This window comes from Lathyrus oleraceus, chromosome 1 (assembly GCF_024323335.1).
Source record: "Lathyrus oleraceus cultivar Zhongwan6 chromosome 1, CAAS_Psat_ZW6_1.0, whole genome shotgun sequence".
Taxonomy (NCBI): Eukaryota; Viridiplantae; Streptophyta; class Magnoliopsida; order Fabales; family Fabaceae; genus Lathyrus; species Lathyrus oleraceus.
Genome location: NC_066579.1, coordinates 145,406,638 through 145,433,289, shown reverse-complemented (window position 1 = coordinate 145,433,289; position 26,652 = coordinate 145,406,638). Strand labels below are relative to the sequence as shown.

The 26,652-nt window shown below is 31.9% G+C and overlaps 1 protein-coding gene and 1 long non-coding RNA gene across 2 annotated transcripts; one reads left to right on the top strand and one right to left on the bottom strand.

Annotated features, from left to right (window-relative positions):
- The first annotated feature begins 12,479 nt into the window (after positions 1–12,479).
- LOC127122872 (ABC transporter B family member 15) lies at positions 12,480–24,617 on the top strand. The gene is made up of 7 exons (XM_051053151.1): positions 12,480–12,930; positions 18,338–18,392; positions 18,476–18,654; positions 18,771–19,228; positions 19,343–19,883; positions 21,939–22,907; positions 23,035–24,617. Exons 1-7 carry the CDS (start codon positions 12,685–12,687, stop codon positions 24,427–24,429), a joined length of 3,843 nt encoding a protein of 1,280 aa, XP_050909108.1. The 5' UTR covers positions 12,480–12,684; the 3' UTR covers positions 24,430–24,617.
- On the bottom strand, positions 20,188–25,485 carry LOC127122882 (uncharacterized). Its single transcript, XR_007803548.1, has 3 exons — positions 25,205–25,485; positions 20,805–21,031; positions 20,188–20,721 (listed from the first exon to the last, which is right to left on the bottom strand). It is a non-coding gene; the product is annotated as an uncharacterized LOC127122882 (long non-coding RNA).
- Positions 25,486–26,652: the final 1,167 nt, after the last annotated feature.

Sequence of the window (26,652 nt, the reverse complement as noted above, 5' to 3'; positions counted from 1 at the left end):
CATGCTTATTATAGGGTTAACCCCTCACTAGCGTGTTGAAGTTGTTCTCACATGGTGGATTGTTGGTTCAGGTTGAGTTTTCTCCCGTTGATAATGAAAGACCTTAGGGCTTTTGTTTAAAATCAATTCACTCACTTTTGGAAATCTTTTAGCCGAACTACGGCGTTTTGATCCTTATCTTTCATGAAAGGCACGTAGGCAATGGATTCATCCATCCAAACACAAAAATTATAAACTTGTACATTCTTTTCTCACCTCTTCCCTCATGTTTGCACAATAAATATTTTCATAAACAATACTTTTTACAACAAGTTGTGAAAAGGGTTCCCTAGGAGTACCTAGGATGCATTGGGTGCCTAACACCTTCCCTTTGCATAATTACCCCCTTACCCAGATCTCTGTACCCCTTTTATTAGTTTTCTTTGTAAAACTTCTTAGGCTTTTGTTCACTTTCTAGCCATTCCTTTGGATAAATAGAAGTGCGGTGGCGACTCTATCTTTGTATGCTTTGTTTTTGATTTAGTCAATAAATCTAAAGGTGATGAATACACCGCTACACAATGCAATTGCAAAAGTTGCAAAAATCCAGCATGCTTTCATAATCTCTATCCACAAAAAATGAAAAGTCAATCCTCTCAATCAAGACATGATAAATAAAAAGTTTTCTAAGATCAATGTCAACAAGAATCCTAACAAAATGTCCAAATTCTCTATCAAACTTTGATTTTTTTTTGAACTAATTTATACAAATTGGTGTTCCCACACTACTACCTATAGAAAATAGAATTTTTGGACACTAATATTCTTATGTGAGACCAAAAATTTTAATCCAAACCTTTGCAGAAGAGTGTGGCTAAATATTTGGTGTTGAAGTCTTTGGTGGATACGGAGATATCAATATAAGAAGGCGGAATTATACAAGGGGAAGGCATAATGATACCTTTGGTATTGTTTATCACAAGCAAAATTATGAACTTTATCGGTGGTTTTTATGGCTCAATAAGCAACTACTGTGTTCGTAGCATCAATGAGGAATCTTGAGCAAGGGGAAATTGATGGCTCTGATCACAAAATGAGGAGGACGTGATTACATGTTAAATGTGTTGGTGTAAGTCCTAGAGGCCAATACTTTTGGTACTTGTATTGAATTATTTATTAATAATAAAAGGCATTTTTCTTTATTATGTTTGTTTAATAAAGTCCCTGGAATAGATAGTCCGTTTAATGTATCAAGTATGACTTAATCATGAGATCACATTAAACATAAGGACACTATTCTTAAAGTATCCATAGTCAAGATTTATTGTGAAGTGGGATAACATTAAAGCATGAAGACTATTATGTTTGTAGACTGATGATCACGTCTCATGGATCATGGATAAAGAGTTATCAATTCTTAAACATAGGTATGAATATTAAGAGTAATATTCATACTGGATTGACCCGCTATGAGAATACTATATAGAATGTTATGCAAAGTGTCATAAGTTATTCTTATGGTGATAATGGTGTATACCACTCTTCGACTTGAAACCACTATGGACCCTAGTTGTAGAGTTGAGTGCTTTATTGCTGATCCAACGTTGTCCGTAACTGGATAACCATAAAGACAGTTGATGGGTACTCCACGAAGCATGTTAAGGGACATGAGTGACCTAGACGGAATTTGCCCATCCTGCATAACAGGATAAATGTCTATGGGCCCAATATTGAACTGGACAAGGATGACACGGTCTATGCCTTATGTTCAATATAGACATAAGGGCAAAAGGGTAATTATATACATAATTATTATCACAGAAGGATTTGTCAGATCACATGACATTTTCGTGTCTTGGGTAGCAGTGATGTGTTGCTAGATACCGCTCACTATTTATTATGTTAAATGCGTGATTTAATATAATTGCCAATGTCGCGAAAACCTACAGGGTCACACACAAAGGACGGATTGATGAGAAATAGAGTAACTAAGGAACACCGTAAGGTACGGTGCACTTAAGTGGAATACGAAATATGGTAAGCTACCACACGCTTAAGTGATTTTGGGCATATTATAAGATATGGGCCAAAATACACTAAAGTGGATTTTTTAGCTTGAAGCCCACACAAGTGGTTCTATAAATAGAACCCTTGGGTAGAAGCATTGTCACTCTTGCATTCCGTTTCTCTCTCTCTCAATCAAAGCCTTCATTCGTAGCAGCTAGCACTGAGATTGAAGAAATCCGTTCGTGTTGACTGAGTAGAGACGTTGTCATCGTTCAACGTTCGTGATCGCCACAAGAGGTAACGATTCTATCACTGATCATGCCCATTCGTAAGGATCACTAAATGGAGAAATTTTTAAATTCCGCTGCGCCTTGGATGGCAATTCTCCTTCAGTGGTATCAGAGCCACTTACGAAACCATGAATCTGATAACTGTTTATTTTTCTGTATTAATACGATTAAAATAGAATGAATAAAAGATTAAATTGAGATCGATCAAATTATATATATGATATAAGTAATCCTGATGCAAAATACATTATATATGATATAGTGTTCTTGTTTCGTTCATTCAAACACTCAATGGTTGTTTTCCTTTGAGCGACCAATGGTCGTTTGCTTCTTGATCCGACATTAGTATGGTGAAGCAATGATGTGTTGATCAATCATACTGAATCAACAATCGAGATGTGGTTTGACGGTCTGAAATTGGTGCATCAGGGTTAGTGACGATACAAGGGTTGTGTTGTCAGAGAGTTATGTGATTGGGGTTGTGACTGCACAAGAGTTGTGCTTTCTATCAAATTTTCGTACAGTGTTAACCGGTTAACGCATATGGTTAACCGGTTAACGCAAGACGGAATATTGTTTTCTAAAAGATTTTCAAACAGTGTTAACCGGTTAACGTATATGGTTAACCGGTTAACGCGAAACGGAATACAGCTTTCTAACAGTTTTTCAACAGTGTTAACCGGTTAACGTATTTGGTTAACCGGTTAACGCAAAACAGAATACAAATTATGAACAGATTTTCAAACAGTGTTAACCGGTTAACGCAAGGCAAAATTCACCCATTCGGCTAACTCTGCGTAATATGATCAGTCGTCGAGATTTAATTTGGTTTTAATTAATTAAAAGAATTAATAATAATGTGTTTATTATTGTCTTGTGGTGATCGGTTATGGCCTTAGTTTTCCTTTATTTTGTTTTGGGTTTTAAAATACAACCTGCGTGTCGTGCCTCTCTTTTAATCTCTCAATGTAACTTCTTTTCTCATCTCACTCCCTCGTATGTAAAACGAGTTTCTTTATGTAATGTAATGTTATGAAGAAAGCAAAGAAGTCAGTGCCAAAGGAGGACAACCTTGAAGATCTTGCTTGGAGAAGCTTAGATCGTTATTAGGTTAGCTTAGGTTCTCTCATTGGCTTGGGAGAACAATTGTGCTAGGGGCCATAACTGTTTCATTATATATGTATGTTGATGCATGTGTATGTATGTTGATGCATGTGAGAGACGATTTATATGATAAATAAGCCGGTGAGATCAGAATAATTGCAAATTCCCTCAAATTAAATATTAAGTTTATGCTTTCCAAGTTTTAACACTCATCAAGACTAGTATCGGATAATGTAGGTTTCGCCTACGTGAGGTGCATGTTCTATATTAGTAAGGTGCGATGGGATAATTGTAATATCCAATTGTTAAAACAATGGGTCAAACTTGACTAAACAAATTATAATAAGATTATATATGTTTAGAAGCAAGAGTTGGGAATTATCCATGTGATGGATTGAAATAAGGAGTTATTCACCCAACTAAAATATTTGAGAGTTGTATTAGATACAATTGGAAGGAGTTCCTACCTAAATAACCTAGTTTTGTGTAATCCGCCTACGCGGACTTAGAACGAAGTGAAATATGGATCTCAACCCACTAGAAAATCTTCCAACGGGATTTTCCGAATCAAATGATGAGGGTCATTTGTTTTGAGTAAAATAGTGGGAGCATATTTAATTAAACGCCTAATTAAATATGTCAATGATACTTATATTTTCATTAATTCTTATGTAGATTACCATGACAACAAACACCTCTAACAACATCTTGCGATCAATCCTTGACAAAGAAAAATTGTCTGGGACAAATTTTCTGGATTGGCACCGAAACCTGAGGATTGTCCTCAAACATGATAAAAAGCTGTATGTCTTGGAGAAACCTGTTCCTGAAGAGGAACCTCCTAGTTCTGCACCTAAGGCAGAAAGAGATACTTATAAGAAGCATGTCGATGATGCCAATGAAACTGCTTGTCTCATGCTAGCTACCATGAACTCAAAATTGTAAAAGCAACATGAGAACATGGCAGCATTCGATATGATCGAACACCTGAAGATGCTCTATCAAGAGAAAGCGAGGCATGAGAGGTTTGAAGTTTCAAAAGCCCTTTTTCAAGGCAAGTTAGCTGAGGGAGCCCCTGTAGGTCCCCATGTGCTCAAGATGATTGGGTATGTGGAAAACCTTGAGAGATTGGGTTTTCCCCTCGGAAAGGAACTTGTGACTGATTTGATCTTGCAATTGTTGCCAGATAGATTCAATCAATTTGTCCTAAATTTCAATATGAATGATATGGACAAATCTCTTCCTGAACTGCTCGCCATGTTAAGAACTGCTGAGCAGAATCTGAAGTCAAAAGGGAAGTCCATTCTGATGATCGGAAATGGAAAGAGACAGAACAAAAGGCCCACTAAGCAGGGTGATAAAGGGAAAGGCAAGGAAGTTGCCAAAACCAAACCCACCGTTGCTGCTTTAAAGCCTAGTGGAGGCATAGCAAAAGAAGGCACCTGCTTCCATTGCGGTAAGACCGGACACTGGAAGAGAAACTGCCCAAAGTACCTGGAAGATAAGAAGAATGGAGTAGATACTTCAACTTCAGGTATTTTTGTTATTGAAATTAATTTATCTACTTCTGCATCACGGGTATTAGATACTGGATGCGGTTCTCACATTTGTACCAATGTGTAGGGGCTAAAAATAAGTAGAGATTTGGAAAAAGGTGAAGTTGACCTACGAGTTGGCAATGGAGCAAAGTTTACTGCTTTAGCCGTAGGAACTTATGTATTGACTTTACCTAGTGGTTTAATAATTCAGTTAGAGAACTGTTATTATGTACCTGCAATTAGCAGGAGTATTATTTCCATTTCTTGTTTGGACAAGTTTGGTTTTTCATTTATAATAAAGAACAGTTGTTGCTCAATTTATTTGAATGATATATTCTATGCTACTGCACAAATGAACAATGGACTATATGTCCTTGATCTTGAAATGCCTATTTATAACATTAATACTAAAAGGATGAAACCTAATGAGTTAAATCTAACTTGCCTTTGGCATTGTCGATTAGGCCACATAAATGAGAAACACATTTCCAAACTCCATAAAGATGGACTGTTGGACTCTTTTGATTATGAATCATATGAGACATGCAGATCTTATTTAATTGGAAAGATGACAAAGTCTCCATTCACAGGAAAAGGTGAAAGAGCTAATGATCTTTTGGCCCTCATACATACTGATGTATGTGGACCACTGAACATACCAGCCAGAGGAGGTTTTCTGTACTTCATCATATTTACTGATGATTTCAGTAGATATGGTTATGTGTATTTAATGAAACACAAATCAGAGTCCTTTGAAAAGTTCAAGGAATTCAAGAATGAAGTACAAAACCAACTAGGTAAGAATATTAAAACTCTTCGATCAGATCGAGGTGGTGAGTATTTAAGCCTAGAGTTTGATGACCATCTGAAAGAGTGTGGGATCCTATCCCAACTTACTCCTCCTGGAACACCCCAATGGAATGGTGTATCTGAGAGAAGAAATCGAACCCTGTTAGACATGGTCCGATCCATGATGAGTCACGCCGATCTTCCAAACTCCTTTTGGGGACATGCACTATTGACAGCAACTTACACACTTAACCGTGTTCCATCCAAAAAGGTTGAGAAGACACCATATGAGATATGGAGTGGTAAGAAACCACATATGTCTTACATGAAGATTTGGGGTTGCGAAGTTTATGTGAAACGACAAATTTCAACTAAGCTTGAGCCCAAATCTGACAAATGCTTATTTGTGGGGTATCCTAAAGAAACAAAAGGGTATTACTTCTACAATCCTTCAGAGGGCAAAGTGTTTGTCGCTCAAACTGGAGTTTTCCTAGAAAAGGATTTTATTTCCAAAGGAATCAGTGGGAGGAAAGTAGAGCTTGAAGAAATTCAAGAATCACAAAGCATCGATACACCTATGGAGGAATTAGAGCAGGAAACACAAGTAGTTGTGGAAGAGCAACCTGCTCAAGTAGAACAAGACCAACGTAGGTCAAGCAGGATACGTCACCTACCTGAGAGATATGGATATCTCATAACAGATCAAGGTGATGTATTACTCATGGATCAAGATGAGCCTGTGACCTACCAAGAGGCCATAACTGGTCCCGAGTCTGAGAAGTGGCTAGAAGCCATGAAATCTGAAATGGATTCCATGTACACAAACCAAGTTTGGACCTTGGTAGAGCCTCCTATAGGAGTCAACCCTATAGGATGCAAGTGGGTCTTCAAAAAGAAGACTGACATGGATGGTAAGGTACATACCTATAAGGCAAGACTAGTTGCAAAAGGATATAAAAAAATTCATGGGGTTGACTATGATGAAACCTTTTCACCAGTTACAATGCTTAAATCTGTTCGGATTTTACTTGTTATCGTTGCATATCATGATTATGAAATATGGCAGATGGATGTCAAAACTGCTTTCCTTAATGGGAATCTTCTTGAGGATGTGTACATGACACAACCTGAAGGATTTGACATACCAGAAGAAGCCCAAAAGATATGTAAGTTACAAAGGTCAATCTATGGATTGAAGCAAGCTTCCAGAAGCTGGAATCTTCGTTTTGATGAAACAGTAAAACAATATGGATTCATCAAGAACGAAGATGAGCCTTGTGTCTACAAGAAGGTTAGTGGGAGCATGATCGTTTTCCTGGTATTATATGTAGATGACATATTACTCATTGGAAACGATATATCTACCCTGCAACAAGTAAAGTCTTGGTTGGGGAAATGCTTTTCTATGAAGGACCTAGGTGAAGCAGCCTATATATTAGGAATCAGAATCTATAGAGATAGATCACAAAAACTGCTTGGCCTAAGTCAGAGTACGCACATAGACAAAGTGCTGAGACGCTTTAATATGCATGATTCCAAGAAAGGATTCATACCTATGCAACATGGCTTGTGTCTATCAAAAACACAATCCCCTTCAACTGAGGAAGAAAGGGATCGCATGAATAAGATTCCATATGCATCTGCAATAGGATCTATCATGTATGCCATGTTATGTACTCGACCAGATGTCTCGTATGCTTTAAGTGCAACGAGTAGGTACCAATCTGATCCTGGTGATGCCCATTGGGTAGCTGTCAAGAATATCCTTAAGTACTTGAGAAGGACTAAGGACTCATTATTGATATATGGAGGTCAGGAAGAGTTGGCTGTATTTGGATACACCGATGCTAGCTTCCAGACAGATAAGGATGACTTTAGATCGCAATCTGGTTACGTGTTTTGTTTAAACGGTGGCGCTGTGAGCTGGAAAAGTTCAAAGCAAGATACAGTTGCTGATTCTACAACCGAGGCCGAGTATATTGATGCCTCAAGTGCAGAAAAGGAAGCTATTTGGATCAAAAAGTTCATTAGTGAACTTGACATAGTTCCTAGCATTGTGGATCCCATTGGTCTCTATTATGAAACAATGGTGCTATCGCACAAGCTAAGGAGCCTAGATCTCACCAACGATCCAAACACATACTTAGGCGTTATCACCTCATTCGAGAGATAATAGATAGAGGAGATGTGAAAATATGTAGAGTACCTACACTCGACAATATTGCTGACCCATTGACAAAGCCTCTTGCGCAGCAGAAGCATGATGGCCATACTAGATCTATGGGCATTATGGATATGCCTGATTGACTCTAGTGCTAGTGGGAGATTGTTGGTGTAAGCCCTAGAGGCCAATACTTTTGGTACTTGTATCGAATTATTTATTAATAATAAAAGGCATTTTTCTTTATTATGTTTGTTTAATAAAGTCCCTGGAATAGATAGTCCGTTTAATGTATCAAGTATGACTTAATCATGAGATCACATTAAACATAAGGACACTATTCTTAAAGTATCCGTAGTCAAGCTTTATTGTGAAGTGGGATAACATTAAAGCATGAAGACTATTATGTTTGTAGACTGATGATCACGTCTCATGGATCATGGATAAAGAGTTATCAAGTCTTAAACACAGGTATGAATATTAAGAGTAATATTCATACTGGATTGACCCGCTATGAGAATACTATATAGAATGTTATGCAAAGTGTCATAAGTTATTCTCATGGTGATAATGGTGTATACCACTCTTCGACCTGAAACCACTATGGACCCTAGATATAGAGTCGAGTGCTTTATTGCTGATCCAACGTTGTCCGTAACTGGATAACCATAAAGACAGTTGATGGGTACTCCACGAAGCATGCTAAGGGACATGAGTGACCTAGATGGAATTTGCCCATCCTGCGTAACAGGATAAATGTCTATGGGCCCAATATTGAACTGGACAAGGATGACACGGTCTATGCCTTGTGTTCAATATAGACATAAGGGCAAAAGGGTAATTATACACATAATTATTATCACAGAAGGATTTGTCAGATCACATGACATTTTCGTGTCTTGGGTAGCAATGATGTGTTGCTAGATACCGCTCACTGTTTATTATGTTAAATGCGTGATTTAATATAATTGTCAACGTCGCGAAAACCTACAGGGTCACACACAAAGGACGGATTGATGAGAAATAGAGTAACTAAGGAACACCGTAAGGTACGGTGCACTTAAGTGGAATACGAAATATGGTAAGGTACCACACGCTTAAGTGATTTTGGGCATATTATAAGATATGGGTCAAAATACACTTAAGTGGGCTTTTTAGCTTGAAGCCCACACAAGTGGTTCTATAAATAGAACCCTTGGATAGAAGCATTGTCACTCTTGCATTCCGTTTCTCTCTCTCAATCAAAGCCTTCATTCGTAGCAGCTAGCACTGAGATTGAAGGAATCCGTTCGTGTGGACTGAGTAGAGACGTTGTCATCGTTCAACGTTCGTGATCGCCACAAGAGGTAATGATTCTATCACTGATCATGCCCATTCGTAAGGATCACTAAATGGAGAAATTTTTAAATTCCGTTGCGCCTTGGATGGCAATTCTCCTTCAAAATGCAGTAGGTTCAAGAAAAATGGTTATAACAAGGCAACTTCTAAGTTTCCACCTCATGCAAGTCAGGACCAGTCTACCCATGAAACTCAAACTCAACCTCAGTCAAGTCAATCACAGGAAACTCATGCAACTCAATTTCAACCTCAACCAATTCAATCTCAGGCAACTGTGGTAAGTCAAACTCCAGCTATGGCAAGTGGATAAAGACCTTTTAAAAAACACAAACTCCAGCAAGTGTATCAAGAATTGTTGTCAAGAAGTTGAGCATTGGGAGACCAGCAAGAAGTGCTTGATCAACAGGTCCTACAACTAGTTTAAGTGCAACAAGGAACGTCACAGGCCTTATCACTGGCTCATTTCATCTCAAACAAGCAAGAAGGTAAACTAGATGTCTTTTGGAACTTTGTTTTAGTTTAGGGTAAGTGTAATGTTATGTTATATGCCTTTTGGAACATTGTTTTTGTTTAGGATGAGTGTAATGTTAAGTTAATGACTATGTATCATTTTGATGTATTAGGTTATCTTTTGGTACTCTGTCCATGATGAATGTTGCTAATTAATGAATGAAGTTTAGTGCTTATTATTTTATGTTATTGATTAATGATTATTGATACAAGAATGATGCATCCAATTAGAGAATGATGCATCCAATTTAACTAAAAAAGTAGAGTAGGTGAAAGGCATATATTAACAGATACATAATCAAATTTGAAGTCCATTTCATTCATCTCAGAAAATATTACAAACAGGGGAAAATTACATAATTACAATATCAAATTGTACATTAAAACACTTATAACTATAAAACATAAATTCTTCTAAAATTCATTCCACTTCATTATGTTCTTGAGAGTAACCTTAAGCTTTTCTAACTCTTGCTTTTATGCATCAATTTTGTCTCTTTATCTTTCAATCCTTCCTTCACATTGAACCAATTTATGATATTGATCTTCATTTTCTTTTGCTAAAAATTCTAACCTCTTTTTTTGCTTCATGATAAATATGACCTTATCATATTTCACTTCATCATAATACCAAACAAAATAGTCTCATGCATTTTTTATAGTCCTCTATGCAAATTAAGGAAAACATTATCCATTGTGCCACGTTGAAATTGAAAAATAAGAAGAAAGATCACACCTTACATCGTGAACATCCCTAAAATTGATTCTCAAAATTATTAATTGTTGCTGCCCTTCTAAGCATAACTAAGTTACCACACCAACAATTAGGTATCAATTGCTTCTTCAAAGAAAACGAATAAACCCTTGATTCGGAATTGTTTTTGTCTTCTCCATCATTACCATAGACTTTTTGAGAGGGAGACAAATTTTTAAAGGCATTCTTCTTCTTTGTTTTCGGAATGGAGATGCCCTAATTTTAGCAAGGTTGGAGAAGAAGTGTTATGAACTCCAATTTCACAAAGTCATTTGAAGGATTTTACCGATCAATGATGGGATTTATAACATGTGATCTGACGTGGATGTCATGTTTTGTTGACAATGACAAAACGTTAAATTATTTAGCAACGTTTAAGGAAAATGGCTAGAAAGATTAACTTGAAATAGTTAGTAAAGTTGAGGGACCTAAATGATCATTTTTAAAATTAAGGGACCAATATAAATCTCGAGTAAGAAATACGGGACAAAAAAATATATTAAAATAATAATAAATTTATCATGAATTTTTGTTTGAGATTGAGTTAATTCATCAATTTTTTTTAGTTGAATTGGATGCATCATTTAGAGGCATAGAGAAAGAATAGAATAAAGAATAAAAATTAAAACCTTAAATTTTTTTTTAGTGTTTTAGATCAATTCTGATACATTGAATTTTGAATTAGATAAACAATGTTGAAGTTGAACTGATGAATAAAATTAAGAAATAATTAACGATTGACAAATAAAATTATAAATTTAAATTTTATAAATATATATATATATATATATATATATATATATAATATATATATATATATATATATATATATATATATATATATATATATATATATATATATATATATATATATATATATATATATATATATATATATATATATATATATATATATATATATATATATATATATATATATATAAAGAATGAGAAAATTATAAATTATAAAATTATTTAAATATTCTTAATGTATTATACTTTGTCTTTTTATTTTCTAAAAAAAATAGTTTTCTCATTTTTTTTAAAATTTTCTTTGCAATAAAACCTTTTAAATTCCATACAATTCTATTTGATAATTTATTCATATTTAAGTTTTTCCTATACTCTTGACTTCATTTTAACAATTTTATCATTCAACTAACTAGTTCAACCCTTCTTGTATTCAACTAGTGTTCCCCTTCCAACTCTCTTCTATAATTCACTATCACAATATCTTCTATTTGATTTGATTAAAAATAAAATGTATTGATATTACGTTAGAATGTTATTATGTTTTGGTAAAAAGAAAAAAAAATTAATCTATAAAATTTTATTGTTAAATTGAGAGCAAATTATATAAATATGTGATAATAATTTTTTGTATCTTAAAAATAAACTGAAAATATTATTTTTTTAAAAATATTTTTTATTAAATATTGTTCATTGATATCCGTAAATATTTGTGATACTTTAAAATCAACGAATTATCCGATTAGTGGATACTCACGCGGATATATGACGGATGTAGATATTATATTTATCGAACGAAACAAACACATATAGCAATTTATCAGTCTCCACATATATTCATTTACATCCCTAATCTTTATACACATATATTACATTAATTAAATTGTTTAGAGAAGAGTTAATTAATATATGAGCCTCTATTTAAAACTTCTCGAAGAAGATTTGATAAAAAGAATGAGAGAATGAGATATGTATACGATTTTGCTTATTGGTTGTTTCGGAAAGGTTTTTATTTGAGTTTGATTCTGTCTAGTCACACTTCTATTTAAAGTTAAATTAAGTTTGGTTGAATTCGCTATGCACAAAGCTTTTTTATTTGTGTTTAACATTTTTAATTAGACTAAGCTTATTAGAATTTTTAGAATTTCTATGCACTTATTTATTTAGAGGTAGTGTGCCAAACTGAATTTGGTTAACTATATATTTTTACACTTTATTAATTGGATATAAGAGATCTGTAAGAAAATTGCATTTTATAGATAAAAGACAGTGTTATCATGAATGAATCACTCAAACCACTTTTATTTTCTTTTTCTGTCCCCACCACCACTCACACTCTCTCTCACTATTTCTTTTCCTATAAAATCATATTCTATAGCAAACAATACCATTGAAATAATGCTCTTGTCCACCACAAATAGTTGTTAAAAAAATCATATTCATCACATAAGAAAAGTACCTGAAATGGGCGATGATGATCAGAAAAATGTTTCCATTGTTAAAAAGAAGAAAACGAAAAAGGTTTCTTTTAGGTCAATTTTCATGCATGCTGATATTCTAGATTGGTTCTTCATGGTTTTTGGTATTTTGGGGGCAATTTGTGATGGCATAATGATACCTTTGGTGTTGTATATCACAAGCAAAATTATGAACTCTATTGGTGGTTTTTCTGCCTCAACAAGCAACAGCTTTGTTCATAGCATCAATGAGGTTATCACTCTTTCTCTCTCTAGCTTAACATAATAATTTAAGGGGATAAAATCATATTATTTATTTTTTTGGTTTTTATGTATAAAATCATATTTAAAACTAGTAGCATATATATGAAGTTTTTATACATTTAGTTATTATAAAGACAAAAATAGAAAGAGGTTATAAATTCTTTCTCTACTCAAATATCAACATCTAAATTAGTTCAATTGATGGTTGAGAGTACTTCTCAGTAGTTGGATTAATTTAATTCAATTGTGGAGATTTTATCGAAGAATATTTTGCTTATCAAACATCTACAGAATCTTTCAATTGGTATGAGAATCTGAATATATCTATTCTTTTTATATAATCAAAGTTTTGTAATTGATAGTGTGTTATTGCATTAAACAAAATGAAGAATTTAACACAATATTATAGATACAGATTTCATATACTTATGTAATATATGATATATCAAAAATGTTGTATATAAAAATATTTGAGATGACAAAAAGATATTTTCCAACTTGAATGTTGTGTATAATTTTTCGTAAAAAAAGAGTTAGATTAAAAACTAAGAAAATAGATTATTGTTTTATCCCTATATAATTTAAAAATAAATTTGATATTAAATTAAAATTTTAATAACTAATTTATTATTATTTTTTAAAATTATAACTTAAAAATGAAAATGTTAATTTAAATATAATTTTGTAATAGTAATTTTTTCATTCACATCATTTATAATTAAATTATTTATTTATTCATGGTTTTTAAGAAAATAATAAAATTAATTATTTTGTAGTGTCAATAAATTTTAAAAAAATCTAAATTTATTTATTAATTTTTAAAAGTGTGGTTATTTTTCATTAAAATTTTAAAATATTAAAAGTTATAAATTTTCCAAACACGTGAAAAGGTTAGAAAATGATGCATCAAAATGATGTCATGCATATCTCATAATAACAAAATAATTAATTTTAGATTTTTATATAAAGGAAGAAAGGTAATATATGGAGGGCTTAAATAATCTGTTGATCTTTTTAAGTTAAGTTAGTAAGTTTTTGATTTTGTTCTCTTATAATCTTAAAAGAAAAAGTTACCCATGACCTTAACATTACTGAAGTCATCCTTAACCACTAGTTCAGTCAATTCATTCATATTTAATTTTGCAGCAAATGTATTGTTAAAAATATTACTGTAAAGAATTATTTCATATTCTTTCCTCTATTTTTGAAATATATTTTTATATGTATTAATAAATAATATTTAATAATAAATATTAAATAATTATTAAATATTAAATAAATATTAAATATAATTGAAACTTTAAATAATATATTTATGGTTGAAATATTATATAATTGAAATATTTGAAATATTACAATTATAATTAAAACTTTAAATAATATATTTATGATTAAAATATTAAATAGTTTAAATGGTTGAAATATTAAATAATTAAAATATTTAATAAAATAATTATTTAATAAACTAAATTGTTGAAATAGATTAAATATTTAATATTTAATAAATTAAATATTAATAGACTAAATATTTAATAGACTAAATATTTAATAAAACAATTATTAATAGACTAAATATTTAATGGACTAAATATTTAATATTTAATAAAATAATCATTAATAGACTAAATATTTAATATTTAATAAATTAATTATTTAATATAATATATATTTAATAAACTAAATAGTTGAAATATTAATAGCTAGAATATTATTAGTTGAAATAATATGACATAATTATTTAATATATAATCGTTGAAATATTTAATAAACTTTTTAATAAGATTAATATTATTTCATAATATCTGTAAAAGTAAAAGTAAAATATAATATTAAATAATTATTAAATAATATGAAAAAAATAGTTAGTTAAACAGTTATTTTAACCATAAATATTAATATGAAATAAAAATTAATTAATTAAATAATATAAAATTATAATGCTCAATGGAATATTAAATAATTTATAGTTGAAATAAATTAATTAATGATAAATAATTGAAATATTAAGGAATTTATTAAATACTAAATCACTTATGAAACATATATTCCAAATGCAATTGTTGGTAAAGTGGAATGATAGTTATTTTATTGCAAATAAATGAAAAATAAATAAAAAAATGTCTACAACATTGGTCACATCATTATTTTTAAACGGTAACGTCATGGACTAATCCCAAAAGAAAATCAATGGTTAGAAAATCAAAAAATCATTAACTCATAGAAACCAAAAAAATTATTTAAACCTATATCAAATATCTACAATATGTAACCTAAGGCATCTTGAAAGGAGGTTTGAAAGCCTATATCACTTCGACGTAATCCAATTCCAACTATAAATTATGCAAATCCTTCTCATTATCGAACTCAATTACTGACATAACATCAGACAGTTTGGCAATAAGAGATAAAAAATAAGCAAATGCCGTCACAAATCAATTTTTTGTAACTCAAAATCTCTTATTTATTAAATTTGAAATCTCTAACAATGCAACCGCAAACAGAATACTCTGGATTAATTATAGACGCTCCATCACATTTGATTTTAATCCAATCATAAGAGACGGCTTTCAAATCATCTCCAAAATTTTGGAGACATTAGGAGACTGAATTTTAACCTTAAAAGCTTTCGCATTTCAAAATATTAGATTATAATGAGATTTAAAACAAACGTTAATATTAAATTTTTATATAAACAAAAAGATTAATATATAAAAATAAAAGATATCAGAAAACTAACTATACTTTTGTTAGGAAATTTTCAAATGTATAAAAATAAATTAATGTAGAAATTTATTATCAATAGAAAAATAAAATGTAATAACTGAAAAACAATATCATAGGCTATAATGTAATCTAAATAAAAAAAATAGAAAAGTACAAATTTTTTAACTTGTTGTCTTGTAGGATCGAACTTGCATTCGCAATAAACAGAATATATATATATATATATATATATATATATATATATATATATATATATATATATATATATATATATATATATATATATATATATATATATATATATATATATATATATATATATATATATATATATATATATAGAGAGAGAGAGAGAGAGGTTTTTAGGGGTTAAAGAAGATGATTTTTTTTTCTATTTTCACTCATTTTGAAGATTTTGAGTTGTTGTGTGAAGGGGAAGATGAGTGTGATTTGCCGGTGCTGAAAATTATTTGGCATTCAATAGTCTTATATATTTAAATCGTCTGCAATAGTTGTGTAAGTGTGATTCAATGGGATTGATAAGATTTCGTATTTGGTAGAGTTATATATTTGAAATGTTCTTAATATGGTGATTTTTAAAGGGTTAACTAAAGTTTTAAAAAATGGACAACGACTGCCGTAACAAGACGGTATTGGAGTTTCTCGATAGTGTTATTCACCATTTTAAAAATGAGAAAAAAATTATTACGAAAAGTTGTTGCGGTTGCAACAAAATGTCGTTTCACCCGCAAAACACCGTTACCACCGTTTTATACACCAATATTTACGAATTTTTTTATTTTAAAAGTATAAATCAAATGACTTTTACATGAATTAGAATATTATAAAATTCGAATCACACTATTTTCATAGGAATCCTATTGTTTTTATAAGAATTCTATTTTTGTACAATGGTGTGAGAAATTCACACTACGATGGTCGTTATTTGCAACGTAACCCTTGTACCGACCGAAATCGTGAAATTCGTAACTTGACCACGACCCATTTTAAAAGCTTGGGTTTAACTTCTTTGATTGAGCAAGTGGTGTATAGAATCTTAAGACTCACATCACTAAAATTGGTCCACACTAGAACCTCACTCCTACTTTCTAACCAAATTGAAGCATACATGTGATACCATTTGTCAAAGAGTTCCAAAAACTTTAATGGATTAAATGTCTAGGACCCATAAGAGAATTTGACATCACATCTTAACTCAAAGTCTTAATTGTAATCATTTATTATTTATATGAGTCATATCTCTTATGTATGCAACATTTCTTTCATTTTTAGTCGATGTGAGACTAATCACTTACCCTTAACTCCAATAATCTCTCTCACCCCTCAAGTGTGAATCTTCCATTTTACTAGACTTGATTTACACTAGAACCTCACATCTACTTCCCGTCAAAGCCGAATCATAATTCTAATATCACTTGAGAATTTTTTGAGAGACCAGAAGTTGCAATAAATTAAATGTTCAAGACCCATTCGAGACCTTGAAATCATATTTCTACTCAAAATCTTAAGACATTATATTTAATATTTCTTTTAATTATAGTCAATGGGGGAACTAATCGCTCACACTTCAAATCCAATAGTGGCTTATAGTAATGACATGTTAATAAAACTAAAGGTAATGTTAACTTGTGCCCCAAGAGTACATGTTAAGAAACACATAAATATAAAATTCATATTGAAAAAAACAATAAAAGCATTAATTATTAAATTTTATTAAATTTAAGGCACAATTGCCAATAACTTTTTTACTATATTTATCTCTTTGCCCTTAGGGCACAAGTTAGCATTACCCTAAAACTAATTACATTTAGTCAAAACCAATAAATACTCTAAAACATTCTACATTCAATTAATCCAATTTTTTATTAATGTGAGTATAAAAATTTATAAAGAGTTAGGAGATTAGATGAATGTGTCTTAAATATATGTTTATAAGTGGTGAATAGTTGTTAACAAGTAAACTATTTTTTGTGAAATTCTAATTATAAAATTGTATTAAAGTCTATGCAAAGATCTCTTAGCCTGACTATTATCAAGCAATTCGATTTATGATTTCAATGTTTAATCTTAAATACGTGGATGTGTTGAGAAGTCTCGCATTAAATGTCATGAATATGTGTTTACAAGTGGGATAATTCTTACCTTACAAACCAATTTTGTAAAATTGAACTAAACTTTAATAAATACTCATTCGACTACCTTTTATCAATCCACTCAAGTCACACTCTAGATGTCAAATTTTAGGTGTGAGAGAGTGTGTTGAGAAGTCCCTCATTATATAAAATATAGTTTGAATGTATGTTTATAAGTCGTGAATAGTCATCAATTTACATACCAAGATTGTAGGATTGATTAATCGTATACACTTAATTGAAATGAAAAATAATGATATGAGTTGATGTGACCAAAAAATGAGATCAATGAGCAAGCCTTTATGCTTATATAGTTATAAGTATCTCAACAATAATGTCTTCCTAGAATACCTAGAATAGGAGTAATGATACTAATTTGTTGGTAAAAGAGAAGGGAGGAAATGCATATGATACATTGGTATGACTGGTTCAATGAAGATAAAATCCATAAGTGTTTCTTCAAGACTTTCCTTTCACATATAACTTATTTGGTTTGACTTTATTAACTTTGTGATGCAGAATGCAGTTGTTGTGTTATATGTGGCTTGTGCCTCTTTTGTTGCTTGCTTCCTAGGTGGGTTTTCAATTTTGTTGCTAATTTTAGTTTTAACTTGTTTAGTATATGATACACAAGTACTAACATCATATCCTCTTTAGAGGGTTATTGTTGGACAAGAACAGGTGAAAGACAAGCTGCAAGAATGAGAGCTAGGTACATAAAAGCAATTCTAAGACAAGAAGTAGCATACTTTGATTTGCATGTTACAAGTACATCAGAAGTCATCACTAGTGTCTCTACAGACAGTCTAGTAATTCAAGATGTTCTAAGTGACAAGGTATCAAAAACAAAATAAACAGGTCTAGCAAGTTATATGTTAAAGTTCTATGTTTTTTTTTAACTATAATTGTGACATTAACAATTAGTTCATTTCTTCTAACTTGAAACCTATAGGTTCCAGATTTTTTGAAGAATGTGTCTCAATTCATTGGGAGCTATATAGTGGCATTTATATCATTATGGAGATTGACCCTTGTTGGATTCCCTTTTACAATTCTACTTGTTGTTCCTGGTTTCATGTATAAGAGGACTTTGATGGGGTTGGCTAGAAAAATCAGACAAGAGTATAATCAAGCTGGTACAATAGTAGAACAAACAATATCTTCTATCAGAACTGTTTATTCTTTTGTAGGAGAAACCAAAACCATAGCTGCTTTCTCTGACGCTTTAGAAGGATCTGTGAAGTTGGGATTGAAACAAGGTTTAGCTAAAGGCTTAGCCATTGGAATCAGTGGTGTTAATTATGCTGTATGGTCTTTAATTGCCTATTATGGTAGCATATTGGTCATGTATCATGGTGCTAAAGGTGGTGATGTATTTGCAGTTGGAACATTAATCGGAACCGGTGGATCGTAATTACCCAAATACCCTTTATCTCCATTCAGTTAATTTTTATTAATAAAACTCTGCTTAAGTGGTAGGAGTAAGTTATTTTTGTTTGTTGATTTATTTTTCTTGTGTGACAGGGCTTTAGGATCTAGTTTAGCAAATGTGAGATACTTCACAGATGCAAGTGCTGCAGGAGAAAGAATAATGGAGGTGATAAAAAGAGTTCCAAAGATTGATTCAGAAAACATGGAAGGTGAAGTTCTAGAGAAAGTGTTAGGGGAAGTTGAATTCAACCATGTTGAATTTGTGTATCCATCAAGGCCGGAAAGTGTGATCTTAAATGATTTTTGTCTAAAGGTTCCATCAGGTAAAACAGTTGCATTAGTAGGAGGAAGTGGTTCGGGAAAATCGACTGTGATATCGCTTTTGCAAAGGTTTTATGATCCAATTGGTGGAGAGATTCTTTTTGATGGAGTTGCTATTCATAAGTTGCAACTGAAATGGCTTAGGTCTCAAATGGGATTGGTGAGTCAAGAACCTGCTTTGTTTGCAACAAGTATTAAAGAGAATATACTTTTTGGAAGAGAGGATGCTACCTATGAAGATGTTGTTGATGCTGCTAAAGCTTCCAATGCTCATAATTTCATTTCAATGTTGCCACAAGGATATGATACTCAGGTTAGTGCTAATTGCTTAGTCATTATGCTATGAACCAAATATAATTAAGTGGAACTTTCCTATTCTAATAAAATAATGAAAGATTAAAGATATGATTCTAAATTATAACACTAGTTATAAAGTTTATTTTTTTACTTGTCATATTCCTTATTAATGTGGAAGTTAGGTTCTTAATCTCGGATAGCAGCGCGTAGCGCCGGACCTCCAAAATGCTATAGCAGCATAGCGGATCCTGGGATGAACGTTATTGTGAGCTTTAAAAACTAAGGTAAACATTTAACATTAATACATAAATATTTAAAATAAATTCCAACAACATATATAATGCCTTAATAACAGAAGTAACAACATGCATACATTCCAACAGCACCACAATAAAATTCCCGTCAAAATCAAATTATAAATGAACTCAAAATGACTAAACAATATTCTAAATGTAAACAAACCTAAACAAATATTGTCACCCTATGTCAATATTGTCACCAATAGGTTTAAAAAAACTTTTGTGTTGGAAGTTTGTGTTGGAAGTTTGTGTTAAACATGCAGAAGATTATGCCATAGTTGCTAATAGATGAGAAATCAGCAAATCAGGGGGAAAATAGATGTGAATGGATGAGAAAGTGAAGAAAAAGATGAATAGGTGAAGATAAACGAGGAAGAATGGATGAGAAAGATGGATGCTTTCTAATTTGAGAAGAAAAATGGATGAGAAAGATGGATGCTTCCTGATTTGAGAAGAATGTGGAAGAAGAAAATTTGTGAAGAGAGAGAACTATAAACTTTTAAGTCAAAAGAATCACTGCTTGCTGATTTGAGTGAAGAGAGAACTGGAAATGACCTAAAACACCACTAACAGCTTTTATATTAGGCAAATAAAAGGGGAAAAAGTACCAATTTGCTGTTAAAAATACTCAAACTTACAATATTGCCCTCATCTTCACAATGGCGGTCTATAAACCGCTACAAAATCACTATTGTGCTGCTATTGTGCCGCCATGACTCCACAAATAGCGGCTGCTATTTCCACTATCGTGGATAGTGGTTAGCAGCCCAAAAGTGTGGCGCCGAGGTCCTGTACTGCTGCGCTATGCCGCTATAGCTCGCTATCAACAACCTAGTGTGGAAGTATATTTGATCATCTAACACTACTGATTTGGATCAGAAACCAATTAATTTCAAAATAATTAGTTTATATTTGATCAATCAAACTGTAAAATAAAAAGGTTGTAATAGGACTTTTCAGTCCAAATTAGCAATATAACATCATCAAGTATAATTTCTCACTAAAAAAACGACATGTCATGAAAAGTAAGTCCAAAATTAGGTTGTGAAGGAAAACTCTAAAATTTGTGAAACTTGAAGAACTAAAATTTAAGACTTACTACTATCAGGGGACTAAAATCTAATTTCAAGTAAATAGGGGGAATAAATGCATTTAAGCCAAAAATATTATGCATATAGATAACATGATTATTCAAATATTATTAATGTTCAACTTTTGGTAAGTGCTATCATATCTCCACTTTAACCAACTTAATCAACACAAACAAGATGGCTATAGATAACATGATTATTCAAATATTATCACGTAATGTTCAACTTTTGGTAAGTGCTTCATATCATATTCATCCACTTTAAGCAACTTAATCAGCACAAACAAGTAGAAACGTGTTATTCAATCATGTGTCTACTCCAATAATGATAATATGCCACTATATAATAACCCAAAATGGTTTTTAGACATTCTCACTTAAAATTTATTTTCAATTACTTAAACAATAGTTTATATTCCTTATAGTATATTAGATATTGCTAACAGAATCAATGACAAAGATATCATGGAGAACATGAATAATTCTGTTTTAATGTTATTCTAATCATGTGAAATCTGTTACAATAATTTCATAAAATAAAAAACCCACTAATATGGTGGTCCACCTACATGAAGCACCTTATCTTTCTCTTTCAAATTGCATGAATCAAACTAATTCCACTAAATTAGAGAATAATGTTAGGTTAAACCTAAGATGTTAATTGTATGCTTTACTACTACAGGTTGGGGAGAGGGGAATACAAATGTCAGGAGGACAAAAGCAAAGGATTGCCATTGCAAGAGCTATAATAAAAAAGCCAAGAATTCTATTGCTAGACGAAGCAACAAGTGCACTCGATTCTGAATCCGAGCGAGTTGTCCAACAAGCTCTAGACAAAGCCGTGGTTGGACGCACCACCATCATCATCGCTCACCGCTTATCCACCATCCAAAATGCAGACATCATTGCATTCGTTCAAAATGGTAAGATCGTGGAAACGGGATCTCACGGGAGCCTCATTCAAAATGACAGTTCTCTTTATACTTCCCTCATACGTCTCCAACAAACCAAAAATGACCAAAACGACGATACTCCACCTACCACTAATATAGATCACATGCAAAACACGAGTAGTTGTAGACTCGCGACTCATTCTAGCTCTTTCGACTCAATGACATGTGGTCGTGGTGGTGATATTGTTAATGATAAAAATGTCGTTGGAGATATCGCTAATAATGTTGTGGTATTTGATGATAATAATAATATATATAATAATAATAATGAGGACGAGGAGGAGAGGAAGAAGAAGGAGAAGGTAGAGGTTCCTTCGTTTCGAAGGTTGTTGGCAATGAATCTTCCAGAATGGAAGCAAGTCTGTTTGGGGTGTTTGAACGCGGTTTTATTTAGTGCGGTTCAACCTGTGTCAGCATTTGCAACAGGGTCACTTGCATCAGTTTATTTTCTGGAGGACCATGATGAGATCAAGAAACAAATTAGGATCTATGCACTTTGTTTTCTAGGGTTGGCTTTGTCCACAATGCTTTTTAATGTGCTTCAACATTATAGCTTTGCTTACATGGGAGAGTACTTGACTAAGAGGGTTAGAGAAAGAATGTTTTCCAAGATACTCACTTTTGAAGTTGGTTGGTTTGATGAGGATCAAAATTCTACAGGTGCTGTTTGCTCTAGACTTGCCAAAGAAGCCAATGTGGTATGTTCTCAATCATTTTTAAAAAATTGCATGTTATGTTAGAGATATATAATATATGATATAAAAACTATATATTAAGAAGACAAACATAAAATGTTTTAATTTTCTTTTCAAATTAATAATACAGGTAAGGTCGTTGGTGGGGGATAGATTGTCAGTAATAATACAAACTATATCAGCAGTCGCAGTAACATTCGCAATGGGCCTAATCATTACTTGGAGACTATCCATTGTTATGATAGCAGTTCAGCCAATTACCATAATTTGTTTCTACATAAGGCGTGTCCTTCTTAATAACATGTCAAGCAAAGCCATTAAGGCCCAAGATGAAAGTAGCAAAATAGCTGCTGAAGCTGTTTCAAATCTAAGAACCATCACATCTTTTTCATCACAAAATAGAATCCTTAAAATGCTTGAAAAATCCCAACAAGGCCCAAGTCATGAAAATATTAGACAATCATGGTTTGCGGGTATTGGGCTTGCATGTTCACAAAGCCTCATTTTTTGCACTAGAGCCTTAAACTTTTGGTATGGAGGAAAACTTGTGTCGCAAGGATATATAACAAAGAATGCATTTTTTGAGACTACTATGATTTGGATAAGCACTGGAAAAGTTATTGCTGATGCTGCTAGTAGTATGACCAATGATTTTGCTAAAGGTTCTAGTGCCGTTGGATCGGTTTTCGCCGTCCTCGATAGGTATACAAAAATTGAGCCAAATGATTTAGAAGGTTACAAGGTTGAAAAATTAATAGGAAAAATTGAATTTCTTGATGTGCATTTTGCATATCCGGCTAGACCTAATGTGATGATCTTTCAAGGATTCTCGATTAAAATTGACGCTGGAAAATCAACAGCTTTGGTCGGGGAAAGTGGTTCAGGAAAATCAACAATCATAGGACTAATTGAGAGATTCTACGATCCTTTTGAAGGGATGGTGACAATAGATGGTAGAGACATAAAGTCTTATAATCTAAGATCATTAAGGAAACACATTGCACTTGTGAGTCAAGAACCAACATTGTTTGGTGGTACCATAAGGGACAATATAGCATATGGAGCATACGATGATAAAGTTGATGAGAGTGAGATCATTGAGGCTGCAAAGGCTGCAAATGCTCATGATTTCATATCAAGCTTAAAAGATGGTTATGAGACATTGTGTGGTGACAGAGGTGTTCAACTTAGTGGTGGTCAAAAACAAAGAATTGCGATAGCTAGAGCTATATTGAAGAATCCAGAGGTATTACTTTTGGATGAAGCAACAAGTGCACTTGATAGTCAATCAGAGAAATTAGTGCAAGATGCTTTAGAAAGGGTTATGGTTGGAAGGACAAGTGTGGTTGTGGCTCATAGGTTGAGTACTATACAAAACTGTGATTTGATTGCTGTTTTGGATAAGGGAAGTGTCGTTGAGAAAGGAACACATTCATCTTTGTTGGCTAAGGGACCAAGTGGAGCTTATTACTCTTTGGTGAGTTTACAAAGAAGACCAACCAACACAATTGTTGATTCTCCATGAAAACAATCATTAAAATTGGTGGTTTCTCAAACATAAGCCCAATTCCTATGTTGATTATTATATAGCAATATAGTTGTACCTTGAAAATAAAGTGAGTTAAGGAGATGACACTTACATAAAGATAAGTCCCGTTCTACCTCTTGTTTGGAAGTTATATTGATATATGGTTAATGTCAATTTTGGTTAAATGCATCTATAAGTAATTACCTATGGATGTAGAACAATTGAAGTAGCATGTTTCCTAACAACTTGGTGTAAAATTTTATTTCTCCTATGATTACTGATGTTTACATCAAATCTTCTTCAAAATTATCATTAGTGATTTCTTTTATCACTAGCATATAAGTTATCAATTTTGGTCTACGAAGCACAGACACCCAAAAACACGACACCGACGTTGCACGTCGACACGTCGACACCGATAATAATTTGAAAAAATAAATAAATTAAATATAATCACAAGTCTTGATATTGGTTTCAGACACGGCCACACCTTTTTCCAGAGGTGTTGGTTGTATGAAATAGATCACTAGCTAACGTAAACATATAAGAGTTTATACTTGGAAAATAAGCATAAACAATCCAAGCCAAAATATAGTTGTAGATGTTCAAAACAATCTAATTATATCAAACTCAGAACTCAAAATATCAAGATCACAAACTCAGAATAATTCAATTTTTTTTCATATTTTTCAAAATTCGAATGTAGGATTTCCCAATGATAACAACCAGAAACATTCATACAAATTCAAATAAGAACAAACACAGTGTTTACCTTCAAACAGTTTTTTTGGCGCCTTTGAGTCAGTCACGAGCAGGAAAAGTTTCCGCGCAACGGATTGCAGTGGTCTCGCAGATCCGCCGCCGCAGGTCGCAGTGGTAATCGTAGGTTCCGTCGCGGCGGTGACAACACAGCCGACGCAGATTAAGATGGTGATAGCCAGCAATCGCAGTGGAGGCAGTGCGCGGGAAACAGGGATTTGTGTTCTTATTTTCTTTTTCTTTGTTATTGTTTAAAAGAGTTTATGGATTTTAGGGTATGTTTGTACCCATAGAATGAAATTGGATTCGATCAGATGAAATGGAATAAATTTAAATTTTGTTATTTAGATTAATTAAAAATGGTCTGATGGAATGCATTTTATCTTATTCTATCATTTTTCATCATTTTTTGTATTTTTTAATTTATGTGGAATGATAAAATTATTCTCTTCCCTCGTGAAAGTCATGAAATATTCAAACAATTGAATGATATATTCATTCCACTCCACTTTATTTCATTTCTTTGTTTTTGTTTTACGTTATTCAAACATAGCCTTAGGAACTACTCCCTCTGTTCCTTTTTAAGTGTCGTTTTTTTTTTAACCATCATCATCTTTTTTCCTATTTTACCCTTAACTTTTTACTAATTTATTTGACTTTTCTTTCTCTTTATAATAATTACCTAGGGATACTTTTGACAAAAGAACATTCAATATTACTTTAAACTTTGGAATGACACCTAAAAAGAAACAAATTTTTTTCTTAAAAATGAAATTTAAAAAGGAACGGAGGGAGTAATTATTATTACTTTTTAAACAATGATTATTTTTTTTTCTATAATACTCTTAATTTTTTAGTAATTTATTTAACTTTTTTCTCTTTATATAATAAATGATTAGGGATAATTTCGATAATACTTCAATCAATACTACATTGAACTTTAAAATGACACTTAAAAAATAAATTTTTTTCTAAAAAATAACACTTAAAAAGAAACAGAAGGAGTGCAAAATCCTCGTGCGATACACATGTAGGATTATTACTAACTGTCTTCATTTTTCTAAAAAAATGAAAAACATATTACTAAAGTTTTAATTGTATACCAGTTAAATTATACAAAATATATATATATATATATTTATGTGTTAATACTTTAGTAGTTGTCCTCACTATTTTTTATTTTGAGAAATAGAGAGGATCTCAACGGTTACAAATACTATAATATCATTCTCAGGTAAATGTTTGTTAATTATAAAATGGATAATTTATTTGATTGATTAAATTAAATATCTTAAAATTTAGTTAATATAATAAAAATTAAATAATATAAATAAAAAATTTAATTAAATAGTCAGACACTTTAAGCATGATTTAATAAAATAGTTATAGTTATTATAGTTTCATTTTTAAAAATATGCATCAACTTTATAAAATTAATTTTTACCAATTAAAAAATTGATT

Bases quoted from the DNA above. Each gene is read 5' to 3' on its own strand.
- LOC127122872 (XM_051053151.1), top strand. From the start codon at position 12,685: ATGGGCGATGATGATCAGAAAAATGTTTCCATTGTTAAAAAGAAGAAA. The intron at 18,393-18,475 runs GTGGGTTTTCAA...TATCCTCTTTAG, and splicing joins TTTTGTTGCTTGCTTCCTAG to AGGGTTATTGTTGGACAAGA. The intron at 18,655-18,770 runs GTATCAAAAACA...TGAAACCTATAG, and splicing joins AAGATGTTCTAAGTGACAAG to GTTCCAGATTTTTTGAAGAA.